Genomic DNA, 15,448 nt, shown 5'->3' on the forward strand with positions numbered 1-15,448 from the left:
TTTCCATTCAACCTCCCAAGAGCATTTAACTTCATCTCCTTGAGCACAAAACCAGGTACCTGCAACTAGATTCTTCTGAAAGTCCAGAGAAACCTCTAGAGTAGTAAGTGATTAGAATCTTATCACCTGATCCTTAGGTGTGACCATCAGGATCAGTGTAAAAACTGACATTAGAAATCAAGGACTGGGAATGATATTTGGACAACTACCTCAAACCAACCAACCAACAAACAAAACAAAACAAAAACAAAAACAAAAAACCCTAAAGCTTATTTGTACTTATAAAGAGACCAAAGTCCTGAGATAAAATCAGTAAATCTTGTTTTATAAACTTCATTTGGATGCCGCAGTGTCTCTAAAGCCAGGACAGAAGGAAGCCATATTTTGATTACCTTTGTAAACACAGGAGCTGCAATGATAGGTTTTCCATCCAATCCTTGCAAATAGTTGGTAGGGCTCTGACACTGTTAGAAGGGAACAAGCAATAGAGTCATGGTCACTAAAATCATTACATGAATAGATAATACAACAAATCTACAGAATTTGATGTGTAAAATGAATCCCAAATCAAAAGACAAACTTTCTAAGTTTATAAATCATAAACTGCAGATTTCAGTCTGAATTGATTGCATTTCTTTCTAGGTCACGGTGGCTGTAAAATATGTAGTGTCCATTCTACTCCAGCCCCTTCACATGGATGCATGTAATTGGACTTAACCTCCTGAAGAGGTCCCATAAAATCCCTAGGGCTGCCTCAATCACAGTTTGAAAAACCAGTGGATTAGGACTAAAACTTGATCTCTGTGCATTACTAAATGGGCTAGAGAAGAAATTCTGAACTTTTTTCAAAAAGGTTGTAGATAACACATTTAAATATATTATCATTGGTCAACAAACATATCTATAACATCTTACGAACATATTTAGATAGTATGATTTTATATGTTTTAAAGTATACACATACATATTTATTTTTATATTTGCCTAGAAAATGCCTGGAACTATCTGCTAGAAACTATTAATAAGAGGTACTTCTGAGAAGAGGGGGCATAGAGGTAGAAATTTGGCCAAAGTTTTTATTCAGTATATGTCTGTACTTTTTAAATGTTTTTACAATAAGCATTTTGTTATTGTTGTTGTTGTTATTATTATTACTACAGTTCTAGGGATTGAACCCAGGGCAAATTACCACTGAGGTACATCCCCAGCCCTTTTTATTTCTTTTGAGACAAGGTCTCACTAGTTGCTGAGGCTGGTCTTGAACTGGCAATCCTAGTGGTTCAGCCTCCCAAGTTACTGGAATTACAGGCATGTGCCACCATGTGTGGCTATAAGCATATATTATTATTATTTTTTATTGACTCAAAAGAGCCTTTTTGCTGTTTTCTAAAAAATAATTTTGTACCTGCTTACTCAGGAAGTATTATTCTTTGCATCTCCATGAAACTAAGTTTTACAGTATAGAATGTTTGTCCTGGGTCAATCTGAGAGCTGGTAGCTCACTAGATATGTAATCATCCCTCTTTAAAAAGCTGGAATGTCAGAGACAAGCTCATAAAGAGCTTCTTTTCCTTTGATATTTGCCCATGTAACTAGGTAAGAAGTTCACAAAGCAATAGCAACCACTTTCCCCATACATGGGAAGTACAAATTAATTATCATGTAACTTTATTTTGTATGTTTTTTTAAGTTGAATTTATTTTTAAATTAAATTTAATTTTTTGCAGTGCTGGAGGTTGAACTCAGGGCTTTGATTGTGCATGGATAGATAATGTAACAAATCTACAGTGACAAGTTATTTACCACTAACCTACACCCCCTAGTCCCCAAAGTGATTATTATGATGACTAGTTGCAACAAAGAAGAGTATGATCATGCTATACAAGAAGCTCATGGTCACAGTGCATGTCCATCACGGTCAATGGCACTTGTGTTTCACCTAGATTCTTATACCTGCTGGATGGTTGACACTCTGGGCTGGGTCACCAAATGCTGAGCTTGGGGCACTGCTGGAGGAATGGCGGCAGAGGTAGTAGGAGGTAATGACACCTCATTTGGCTTCTGGATTCTGAGAAATTTTTAAAATATAGATTATAAATCAGAACTATAAATGTGTGTGAAAAGTCTGTCAGCAAAACTAATAATGTCATCACTCCTTATAGTTGGATGCAATACAAATCTTTGTTTGACAATATTCTACAAATGTTTACCGAGAGTTTCCTTTCCATATAGTTTGTTAGGAAATGCAAATATGAAGATGGATATGCCACCATTGTCCTTGGGTCACTTGCTTTCAGTGTAGCCAGGGAGTCAAAACACCTGAGATCTAAGATGTGACAGAACCCTGTGCAGAGGATATCTTGTTTAGATTTGTTTCGTTGTTGTCTGTATTTTCCCTCTTGTTGTTCCAAGTAAGAGGCCAAGCTTTGTATATTGTTACCTCTGGGATTGTGACATGGCAGAAAGCAATAATCATCCAAAATCTTCAAGTTTCCATAAATTGAAGGGATTTTTTTTAAGGTCAAAAGAACCGGGAAGTATTCTTGACAAGGTTGTGGAGGAAAGATTATTTGGTTTGTGGGGAAGGCAGAAAGATCTGTGGATCTGGCCAGACAGCCTGGCAAGGGGAAGAACCTAAATTCAGAGGAAAGGTGGAAGGTTCCAGTCTTGCTAAAACATCAGTCCTGAAGCATGTCGGGAAGAAACAACACTGGACTTAAAGACTGAGATCTAGCACATGGGCCTCTCACCTGTAACCCAGGAGAAGAGATGACCATTGACAGAAGGCTTCCCTGTCTTTGGTCTGAATGTTACCTCTCTTGTGTCTCAGCTTCCTCAACTCTAAAATGGGGGAATAGTCATTCTTATTCCACAGGGGTTTTGTGAGAGTTAGATAATTCATGCCAGGTGCTTAGAGTGATGCTTGCTCCCATACTGCTCCATATTTATCAAAGGAATCTTTGCATAACTGTGGAGGGGGAAGAGACACCCAATAATGACAGATCCTAACCAGGCAGGATGGAGTCTAAGAAGCAGAATTACATGGTGATGCAAAGCCTATCATTGTCTCTAAAGCATGGGTTTTCTTCTGCAATAACAAAACCCCTGATTTCTTTACATGACTGCTCCAAAAGACTACATGCCCCAATCTTCCTTGCAACTAGGTGTGGCCAAATGGCTCTTTTTAGTCAGGGGATATGAGGGATAGTGAAATATGCTATTTAGAGAGCTGACCTTACAAAGGAGATGGACATACCCTTTATTCCTTGGTATCTTAAACTAAGAAAATGAGGGTGTACCTTAACATGAGATGAAGCAGAAACCTGGTAGGAGACTGAAACCTACTAGAATGCGAAGCCATTTACCTGATTTTTATGTAAATAAGAACTATCTATCTCATTTAAATCACAGTTAATTTGGGTTTCTATTATATAAAATTGAAGTTACATTTTAACTAATACAATTAGATTTACAGCAAATAAATAAATGAACTGTTTCTTGCATAATTAATGTATCAAAATTCATACCATTAAGTTTTTAACATATTTATGGGAAACCTTGAGGAAGGAGTGATGAGTGTGTAATAGAAGAGGAATTGATTACAGAAACCCAAGAGGAAGAATACTTAGTCCAGGTTGTGAAGGATAAGTAGGAGTTGGCCATGAAAAATAAAAGATGAACCATGCATTGTTTTGATTGAGATGTGAGCAGTGTAGACAGCCCAAGATGGAGGCCAGGTAAGACTAGTGGATCCTCCACTGAATAAGGCTTTAAGTTTTTTTTAATGTTTCTTATTTTGTTTTCCCATAGATAATCTTTTTTTTTTTAAAGAAGGAAAATGATAGGAGCAGAATGATCTCATAGAGAATAATCAGTAATACTTTGGAGACTGTAGAAGAGAGAAGAGGGCTGGAGCATCCATCCCTCTAAGGAAGAGGCTGGCATGGAAGGCCAGCAGGAAGAAGAAACTGAAGCAAGGCCTTGAGAATGATGAGGAAGTGGGTTAAAGGGAGCGTCCTTGACTCTGGTCCTGAATGTTCCTGCACAGGAGCTGAAAGCAAATTCTCATTGCCAGGTAGATAAACACAAAAGATTCTGAAGAGTAAAACGATTTCTGCCCTCACGGAGCTTACTCTCTATAGGGGTAACACAGTTTACGTCTCTTCAACCAGGCTCCCAGATATTTCTGTTTGTTTCAGGTAGCCTCAGGAATGGTTACTATGTCTGTTTCTATTCCCAGGACTTCTGCTGGAATGCTCCTCTCTCCCTTTTGGGGGGTATCCTCCTTCTGTTCTTCAAAGGTTCAGTTTAGGATCACCCACTCTATAAAACCTTTCTTGATCTCTCCCTGCACCCCCAACCAATAACTCTTCTTTTGTACCAAGTCCTGTACACCATGCACATGGTCATCATAGACTATTATATAACTCTTATCATCTATATGTTTGGTATTCATTTCTTGCTACCTCTATATTGCCTTCTACTAGGTGTGAACCTCCTGAAAGAAGGAAGCATCTGATATTTCTTTATTTTGTACCGGAAATTGAACCCAGGGGCACTTAATCACTGAGTCATATCCCCAGCTCTTTTTTATATTTTATGTTGAGACAGGGTCTCATTGAGTTGCTTAGGGGATCACTAAGTTGCTGAGGCTGGCTTTGAAGTCAAGATCCTCTTGTCTCAGCCTCCTGAGCCACTGGGATCATAGGCATGCACCACCATGCCAGCCTTGACTTTTCTTAATATCCATTGCATCTAGTGTAGTGCCTGGGGTAATGTAGGTGCTCAGTCAATGGTTGCAGAAACTAACAAATGAATGGATGCAAGTTTGTTCAGTATATAGTACAGCTATTTAGCAAAAAGGATATAACTTTTCCAGATCAAATATATGTATATGAACATATACACACATCTATACATATATACACACAGTAAATAAGAGATGTAAATATTTTTAAATGATATGTATATAAAATACATAAAATTATAAATAATATATAAAAGTTAAAATATATTTAATATATAATTTAGGATAACCAAATTTTGTGTTCTTATAGTCCTATCTAAACATGAGCTTTTTAAACTATTGGGTTATTGGTTTTTATACTCTGTAGATATAAATACAATATTTTACAAGTGTCACCTCATATTTTAAATACTGAGAATATTCCAATTAATCTTAAGCAAGACTTAAGCAAAATAAGTAGAGTCTTCTCCAAATCTGCCTCTCTCCTCAAGTTCTAGTAACCAGTTAGGACTTTTTTTAGTATCTGAGGATACTGAGTCTATAAGATAGAAAATTAGAATTACCGATTCATCTCTTCCTTGTTAGGATCCCCTTCTGAATCAGAAGAAGAAACTCCTGGAGAATTAAAAACAAAATATGAGCTTTTAAAGACAATACTTTCAATATTTTTAAGCTAGTTCTAGATATTTGAAGAATCTTAGACTTAGAAATGAACTCAGTGATTCCCTACACTAACATTCAATTTGACAAATGAGGAGAAAGACACCTAAAAGTTGAAGGAATTGTTCAAGGTCACATAGCTAGTTAGTGATGGAGTTTAAGCTAGTTGGTCCAACTTCAAAGTGCTCTACTATGTAAAACACCTCCTGATATTGTTGGACTGTCCAGGTTTGCAGCCATTCTCTGGTGTTAGAAATTCTCATGCTCTGGCCTACACAGATTGACTAGAAGAAGGGATTACATTGGATTCTAGACATTGTAGGTGTAGGTGGATGTTCTTCCGTCCTGCCCTAATATTAGCAGGTCAAACTTCATTTTGGAAGTGGGGGTGTTTGAAGTCCAGTTGCCACAAAGAAAAAAAATCCAACAATCCAATCTCAGCACTGTTAACACAGCCTTGATCCCGGATTTACTTCTCAAGATAGTGAATTCCAGGAAGATATAACAGAGCTAAATCTGGAGGTATTTATCATACTCTGAGAATTTGAGGATAAAAACATAACACATTCCTACTAGTGTATTTCTTTAATAAATGTTTATCAAATATTCACTATGCACTTGGTGTTATGTAAGGTATTGGAGATAAAAGTAAAGAAGATGAGACAGTCCTGGCCTTGCAATCTAGTTGGTAAACAGACATTTATGCCATAGTAGTATAATATGTAAGTGCTAAAACCAAGGTGTACCTAAGGTATAATAGGTAGAAAAAGTACTGACGAATGGTCCCCAGAAAAAAACTCAGAGGATGATTTAAAATAGGAACAAAACTTAGTAGATACAGGAGTAACATAGATTGATTTCTTTCCTAAAATTAATCATCTAAGTTTTCTACTGAGATAAATGCTTTTCCAAGGTTCCCAACTGGTATCCATGCTTCTACTTTTGACTCTCTGCAATATATTCTCAACAAGAAGCAAGAGTGACTCTGTTAAAAACTAAATCAGGTCATGCCATCTCTCTACCTCCAGAATTTCCCATCTGACTCAGAGTAAAACCAAAGTCCTTGCAACAACGTACAAAGATTTGTATGATCTGCTCATTTACCTCCCTCTACTTTAACCCCATCTTGTACTTTTGACCTCATCTTCTATTGCTTTTTTTTTTTTTTTTTTTTTGTGTGTGTGTGTGTTGTTTTGGGTGGTACTGGGGATTGAAATCATGGCCTCACACGTGCTAAAGTGCTCTACCACTGAGCTACACCACAGCCCCAAATTTGCCTTTCATTTCTCTTCTTTTTGTGCTGTTAAGGATTAAACTCAGGACCTCACAGATGCTAGGTAAGCACTCTACCATCAAACTACATTCTACACGTGTGTGTGTGTGTGTGTGTGTGTGTGTGTGTGTGTAGACAATATATATATATATATATATTTTTTTTTGAGCCATAATCTCCTTAATTTGCCCAGACTCGTCTCCACCTTGTGACCTTCCTGCATTAGCCTCCCTAGTAGTTCTCATATTACTTTTTCCCTTGGCATGAGGAGCCTGGCCATGCTGGCTCCTCTCTACCTTAAGACTCTCACCTCAGGGCCACTGCACTTGCTGCTTCCTTTGCCTTGTGTGGTTTTCTCTTGACTATCTTTGGGGCTCACTTTCTCACTTCCCTAGGTCTCCATTCAAATGTCACCTGGTTAGGGAAATCTTCACTGCCACTTTATCTAAAATCACACACACACACACACACACACACCCCTACACACTCACACGCATACACATATAACTCCTAGCCATCTTTCTTGCTATTTTTCTAGTTACATATACCTATCATATTATATATTTTATATATTTATTTCACTTGTTTTCTGTATCTCATCATAATATACATTCATCAATATGTAAGTTTACTGGTTTTTTTTTTTTTTTTTGGTAGAATAGCCCTCAATAAATGTTTATTTAGGGCTGCAGTTGTAGCTCATTGGTAGGGTGCTTGCCTAGCATGTGTAAGGCACTGAGTTCAATTCTCAGCATCACATACAAATAAATAAATAAAATAAAGGTTCATTGACAACTGAAAAAAAATTTAAAAATGTATTTATTATAAATATATGCATTAAGCTTCAGGAGTATTTTACATTACCTTCTATATAAATTTCAGCAGAAGTTGAATCTGTCCCATAGATGTTGGAAGCAAAGCAGGAATAGCGTCCTGTGTCCTCTTCGAAGGCTTCAGCAATGGTTAACGAATGCAGATTTCCTTCCTGGACAATGTGAATGTCTGGGGAATTTTCAAGCTCCTTGCCTTCACAGTACCACCTGCAAGTAAGGGAATATGGCCTTTGGACACAACTAAAGAAACAAGACTTAATAATATAGATGGCTCTAGATAGTTTTTCACAGTTTTCTTTTTACACTGTGAAAAACTAAGAGTCAGAACATTAAACAATCTGTTATTTGATCATGACAATGAGAGACTTGGCAGTATTCAAATCACATTGACACTTTACTCATGAGATTGGAAAGTTGCTCTTATTAAGAATGATACAAGGGTTGGGGATATAGCTCAGTTGGTAGAGTGCTTGCCTTACGTGCACAAGGCCCCAAGTTCAATCCCCAGCACCACCAAAAAGAGATACAAGGTAGGTACAGTGGCCCAAATTCAATCCCCAGCACCAGCAAAAAAAGATACAAGCTAGGTACAGTGGCCCATGCCTGCAATCCCGGCCTCTTGGCAATCTGAAACACAAGGATAGCAAATTCTAGGGCAGCTTGGGCAATTTAGGAGACTAAATTATCTCAAAATAAAAAATAAAAAGGGTTGGGTATGTACAAGGCCTTGGGTGTGATTCTTAGCACCGGGAATTAAAAAAAAAAAAAAGGGTGGGGTACAATTGCAAGAAGACAGAAAGCAAGTACAGCCAACTAGGAAGAGTAGGAGAGTAGGGTAGAAAGACGAAGGTGTTTGATATGGAACTTGACTTCTCCAAAAGTGCCTTTCAGCTTTCTATAGTGGGCATTAAATAAACACTTCTTTAGCTTATTTAGAGAACATTGAATAGATAATAAAGCTTTGTGAAGTGGTATACACTCATCCCTGCTGTTAAATTGTATCTGACCTAACTGAAAATTAATTTGTTCTGTTACTTGAGTCACTAAAGTAAGAAGGATGAGTCATATTTTCCTAGGAGAGAGCCCATTCTGGAAAATAACCTAAGTTAAGTATTTAATTATAATTCTATATAACTGATGTTATACTATAATACAAGTTTCTACCTGGCCAAGTTTTCTGGCTAAAAGTTTATACAAAATAATAATATAAAATGATGTTGAAGATGTGGAGGTGCATAATAAGAAAAATAAACATTAAAGTTCAATGGAAATGTCACTTCTCATATCACAGATTGGCAAGTCTAAAGGTTTGATCATTCTCATACGTCATTAGTGGGAATGTAACATGGCATAACACCTATGAAAGGAATGTGGAAATACTGCCATAATCAGACATATATTTATTCTTGGACCTAACAAACCCACTTGTTGGAATCTATCATACAGATGGACTTCCACATACACACAAAATGATATATGTACAAGCTACTCATTGAAATAGTCAAAGATTGAAAACAAGCCAAGTGTCCATTTTTAGGTAACAGATCAATAAACTACAATAGAGCCACACAGTGGAACATGCTGTGATCTAAAAAGAGAATAAGATCACTGATGTGGAAGAATCCTAAGATACACAGTTATATTTTAATTGTAAGCTGCAAAATAGTAGATATAGGGTGTTAGCTCTGTTTAAGAAATGAAGAGTTATAGATTGAATTATATACCCCCCCAAATATGTTGAAGTCCTAACCCTCTGTACTTGAGAATATGATCTTATTTGAAAAAAATGTCTTTAAAAAGTCTTTGCAGATGTAATCAAGTTAAGGTGGGCCTTAATCCAATATGGCTGAGGTTCTTATAAGAGAATGAAAATCCTGCATAAAAATAAAGACACATGGGGGACCCCATGTGATGACAGAGGTAGAGATGAGAGTGATGCAGTTGTAGGCCAAGGAGCACCAAGGACTGATATCCACTACCAGAAACCAGGGAGAGGCAAGGAAGGATTTTACTCAGAGTCTCAAATGGAACACAGCCCAGGTGACCCACCCACCTTTTTTTGGGGGGGTATTAGGGATTTAATCCAGGGATGCTTTATCACTGAGCTATATCCCCAGCCCATTTTCTTTTTTATTTTGAGACAGGGTCTCATTAAATTGTGTAGGGGCTCATTAAATTGCCGAGGCTCGCTTTGAACTTTCAATCCTCCTGCCTCAGCCTCCCTGAGTTGCTGGGATTACAGGTTTAGGCCACCTCACCCAATCTTGATGACACTTTGATTTCAGACTTCTATTCTTCCGAACTGTATGAGAATAAATTTCTGTTGTTTTAAGTCATCCGATTTGTGAAAATTTGTCATGGCAGCCATAGGAAACAGATTTAGGGAGGCAAGAAATAAGATATTAACTCATTTGCATTTGCATAAAGAAAACTGGATAGAATAAAATGAAAGTTAAGAGTAGCTGCCTGTGGGGGTAACACAAGGTGGATGATGATTTATAGGAGTAAGATGTGTCCTTTTATCCTTTTATACTGTTTTTACTTTTTGAAATAATTATTAATCAACATAACAAAAAGCAATTAAGGGGAGGAATATTATAACTAATCAGTATAAAAAATTAAAGAATCTTGGTATTTACTAGTCTTCACTGTCATTTCAGATCTAACTACTCAGTACTTTAATTCTTCCCTCCCACCATTTATATAAAGTAAAATTCTAAAGCACATTAAAGGAAACCCACCTACTCAACTACTTTCTAACAGTCAAACTGTTCTCTACTGTTCCATAAATATGTCGTGGTCACCCCCATATTCAAGTCACTGCTCATGTTTTTCTGAGATTCTTTTCCTCTGCCTTTCAGCAACTGCAAATAGAACTTATGCACCAAAACTTGGCTCAGATGTCACCTCCTACTCAAAGTTACATGTTACCACCTATTTTCAATGATTGTTAGGTCTTCTAAATTTTTTTTCACCTTTTTGTGAGTGTGTTATTTGCTTCATCAAATTATCTTCCAGTCTTTGAGTTCTGATGTGGCAGTGGTACACAATAAAGGCAGCTGAGGAGATGGGTTTGTAAATCTCCCAGAGCACAAATCTCACTAGCTCTAAGGAGCTTATAATGAACAAAGCCTCAGAACACGTAGTTCCAAATACAAAATCTGGGTGTCAAATCAAACATGACAAATTGAGAAAATGTGTTATCTTTACTCCCTTCCTAAAATGCCTCTAAAATGAGAATAAGATAATTTTTTGTAAAGGTTCAATACCACAAAGACAAAAAGAATGGAAGGGGAGACAACAGCAGACCTGAAATTTCAGAAACTTTTGGAAGATGGAAAGCATGTTGAGCAGTCAGAAGAGTTGAGAAATGTGAAAAGCAAAAGCCTTCTTGGAGATGGCAGTAAAGGACATGGCCAATCTATGCAGCAGAATTCCAGAGAGTTTTGGGATTTGGAAACACAAGATTGCTAACAAAAGGGAAGGAGATATGGAGGAACCCCGGAACCAAGCATGGTGGTGTACACTGGTAATCCCAGCTACTCAGGAGACTGAGGCGGGAGGATGGCAAATTCTAAGCCAGCTTCAGTAATTTAGCAAGACCTTATCTCAAAATTTAAAGAATGAAAAGGGCACTGGGCACGATGGGACACAACTCTAATCCCAGCAACTCGGGAGGCTGAGACAGGAGGATCTCGAGTTCAAAGCCAGCCTCAGCAATTTATCGAGACCCTAAGCAACTCAGTGAGACCCTGTCTCTATAAAAAAATACAAAATAGGGCTGGGGATGTGCCTTAGCGGTTGAGTGTCCCTAAATTCAATCCCTGGTTACCCCCACCCCCCAAAAAAGAAAAGGGCTACAGATATAGCTCAGTGTAGAGTGCCCCTGGGTTCAATTCCCAGGACTGAAAAAACAAAACAGACAAGAAAAAGGGGAACAAAACAAAATTGATAATGACAACAACCAAGGATGTTAGTTACAAATTTGGAAAAATGAGCTCTAACCCACCATTTCAGGTTCCTTCCTTACATCTGAGCAGTTAGGGAATATCCCTGGAAGAAGGCTGAGTTGCAGGCTGAACAAGCAGCTGTTCCATATTGGAGTAGGAGAAGAAGGCCTGCAGAAGAGATTTCTCTAGGGGGGAAAAATGGGCCTGGTGGAGCATCCTAGGCTTAACTGCACGGAACAGAATTTTTTGAATTTTCACAGATTGATTGGAAAACCAAGACAAATTTGTGAAAGGACCACAGAACTGAGTCATATGAAAATAGACACCAAGAACCAAGACAATAATCGACTTTAGGTCAAAATAAAAAGGAATACATTTGGCCCTATATATCTGTGGGTTCCTCATCTTCAGATTCAACCTTTGCTGTGGATCAAAACTATTTGGAAAAAAAAAATTGTGTCAGTACCGAGTATGATTTTTTCCCTGTAATTTCCCTAATTCCCTACAGTATAATAACTATTAACAAATCATTTACATTATACTAAGTATTGTAAGTTATCTAGAGATGGGAAAGTCTGGAGGTTTAATTCAGTGGTAGAGCACTTGCATAGCATGTTTGAGGTCCTGGGTTCAATCCTTACCCCCCTACCCCCCCAAAAAAGGTATGTTAGATGATGTGCATAGATTATGTGATATGCAAATATTAAACTAATGGCTTTATATAAGGGACTTGAGTATCTGAAGATTCTGGTATTCACTGGGGAGTCCTGGAATCAGTCGCCTGAGAACATAGAGATGACCATATAAGCAAAGAAATATTCATTTTATCTTATGAGGCTTGGTAGTGAACAATATTTATATGTTAACAATAAAATAAAAATTAAATATTTCTTAAAAACAACAATATGTTATGATCATATTGAAAAATGTAAAAATAAAATAAGGGTGCTGGTTTAATATAGGGGCACTAAACCTCTACTTTACAGAACAGGAAATCAATAGAAAGTAGCTTACATTAGCATGGCAAGCAACAGCAGTGTAAGCATTTTACGGTGGTTCACTTTCTGTGAAAACAAGAATTTACTAGGTTATTTGCCCTTTCACTGTGTTGATATTTACACTGGCGGTGCAAAAGACACAGTGGGTAAAGCTGCTGATTCTTTATTAGCAACACAAATTAAAGCACTGTCACAAAACTGAGGATGGTTTTTGGATCCACTACCATGCTCATAGTAAGAGAAAAAAAAATACAGTTTCAAGAAAAAATTTCCTTGACAAAGCAATAAAAATCATGACTTTTATTAAATTTCAATATTGAGCTGGGCATGGTAGAGCATGCCTATAATCCCAGTGGTTTGAGAGGCTGAAGCAGGAGGATGGCAAGTTCAAATCCAGCCTCAGAAACTTAGTGAGGCCCTAAGCAATTTAGTGAGACCCTGTCTCTAAATTAAGAATATAAAAAAGGGCTGGTGATGTGGCTCATTGATTGATTGAGCACACCTCTGGGTTCAATTCCCTGTATAGAAAAAAATAAAATAAAAATCAACTTTGAATTCATGTCTTTAAAAAAAATTGTTTTTATTTGTTGATGGACCTTTATTTTATTCATTTATTTCTATGTGGTGCTGAGAATTGAACCCAGTGTGCCGCAGTCTGGCTGGGCACAATTCAGGAGTCACTTGTCAAAAGAAACGAACTTTATTTTTAGAACCACACACCACACCACAAAGCTCCTCAGGAAAAACCTTCAGAGTCAAACTGCCACCACCGGCTTCCCACAAGCCTCTCCACCTCCCCCACTCCTCCTGCTCTTGAGGCTGATTGGCTGGGTCGCAGTGGGCAGAGCCAAAAAAAGTCCCCCAATGAATAGCTCCGTGGTCTGAAAGGGCGGGGAAATAGCCCAATGAGCATTACCGCAGAGGAGCCAATCAGTTGGCAGCTAGAAGTTTGCTGGGGCTGCTGTGAGCCAATCATCAGCTGGCAGCTGGAAGTTTGCTGGCAGGTGGAAGTTTGCTGGGGCCCCTTCGGCTGTAGCTCTCAACACCAGTGCCTCACATATGTGAGGCAAGTGCTCTAACACTGAGCCATAACCCCAGCCTGCCATGTCTTTTTAATATTCTTTATTTTCTCAAAAATAATGGAAGTAAGCCTGTCATTTCAAGTAAAAACAACTGATAGTATTCATTGCCAATGGAAAAAAAAAAAAAAGAGCTTTCAGGAAAAAAACTAGAAAATTTGTATCCCCCCAGAGTGAGTTTAGGGTTTCAATACTTAAAGACTTTTTATTTCATCCAAAAGTATTTAGATGAAATAAAAAATATTTTTGATATTATATAATAAATTGCTTTACCCTTTGGAAGATCTGCATTATTTATTTCCCAAATGACCAAATGTTATCTATTCAAAGGTCAAAATAGACCAATAGGTTTTAGAATAGCAAAGGACAAAAGTTCATCGGTATGGTTTCAGATTTCACATTGCAACTAACCTTCAGGAAACTACTGCTAGTTGAATTTTGTTGTAGTATTAAATAGCAATAGCCACAAAGATCTGAAAGGTTATTAAAATGCTCCTCCTATTTCCAAAACATATCTGTATAAGACTGTATTTATTGCACTGACTTCAACCTAAACAGCACATTACAATAAACTGAATGTAGAAGCATAAGTGAGAATCCAGCTATCTTTTGGTAAGCTAGACACTAAAGAGTTTTGTAAAATCTATAAAATAATACTACTCTTCTCACTAAAACTTTTTGCTTTGGAAAAGCTATTCCTTGTAAAATTATTCATTTTAACATGTTTATTATTGTTATTTAAAAATGAATGAATTGCTAGTGTGGTAGTGTATGCCTACAATTCCAGATTGGGAGAAGAAAGAAGGAAGATTCCCAAGTTCAAGGTCAGCCTCAGTAATTTAGGGAGGCCCCAAGCAACTTAGCAAGACCCTGTCTCAAAACAAAACATAAAAAGGGCTGGGAAGTAGCTCACCCTGGATTTAATCCCCAGTACAAAATGGGGCAGGGGGTGGGGAGGGGTCAGGGAATGCATGCATAAATATTTAAAACATTTCTCAGTTTAATTTCAATATAGTAAATAATTATAAACAAAACCTATTTTGAGTCTCAATCATTTTTTAAGATTATTAAGGGGGGTCTGAGAATCAAAATTTTGAGAATCACTGGTATATTATTCAGAAATCAAAAGGGAAATAAACAGGAAACTGCAGAGAGTTGAAAGTAGTCTGTTCTTTAGTATTTGATTTTTAAGTAATGTAGGTCTATTTATTTGATGAAACAAATATAAACAGCTATTTCAAAAAAAGAAATCCTTTATTTCTATAAATATTACAGGATTATCTCAATTCTTTAGATTTCTTATCTTTACCAAGATGAGAATGAAATCATCCATTAATAATTGGTTAGCCCGAAGAAGTTAAGAGGAATGATTCAAACTGTGGAACTCTCAATCAAAACTGATCTAATCCCTACTCAAATGGCCATGATGGCTTCAAACAATCCCAAAGAACAAGTAGTAACCATGTCTCTGTCTATAATACCATGAGTGGCTCAGAAATAACATGCTGAGGTGAAAGAGTCTTAAATCTACCCTGCTATCCTGAAGAATTCTGAGGTAGGAGAATAACATACTCTCCTCAAAGTCTATCCATGTTAGGGCATGCTTTCACAGAAATGTCCTTACCAGAGCACATTTTTAGAAAGCCAAGTCCTAATGACCCTTACAGAATGGCAGCAGGTGCCAGATGTGATTCATGGCTTAGCAGAAATGAGTCAAAGTTCTGGGAAACAGGGTAGGTCCAAATGACAGAGAAGGATCCACCTTTGATGCACTGGTATAGCTGGTCAGATCTGCTAATTTGGCTACCTACCAAGCTGGGAAAGGAGGATACCGAAGAAACACATTTTCAGATTTAACTGGATTTTTTGGCTGCAAATCATCATTCTGCTGTTAAGTTACTATTTCAT

The 15,448-nt window shown here is 37.4% G+C and overlaps 1 protein-coding gene across 1 annotated transcript in view; it reads right to left on the minus strand.

The window, feature by feature from the left end:
• The window catches only part of Mypn (myopalladin), a 76,147-nt gene that overhangs the window by 46,780 nt on the left and 13,919 nt on the right, over nt 1–15,448 (minus strand). The window contains exons 2-5 of the mRNA XM_005325976.4: nt 7,545–7,720; nt 5,311–5,362; nt 1,954–2,068; nt 393–464 (exon numbers count right to left, since the gene is read on the minus strand). Coding sequence (XP_005326033.1) covers nt 393–464; nt 1,954–2,068; nt 5,311–5,362; nt 7,545–7,720 — 415 coding nt within the window. The remainder of the gene's footprint in view (nt 1–392; nt 465–1,953; nt 2,069–5,310; nt 5,363–7,544; nt 7,721–15,448) is intronic.

The sequence above is a fragment of the Ictidomys tridecemlineatus genome, chromosome 1, assembly GCF_052094955.1.
Source record: "Ictidomys tridecemlineatus isolate mIctTri1 chromosome 1, mIctTri1.hap1, whole genome shotgun sequence".
Classification (NCBI taxonomy): domain Eukaryota; kingdom Metazoa; phylum Chordata; class Mammalia; order Rodentia; family Sciuridae; genus Ictidomys; species Ictidomys tridecemlineatus.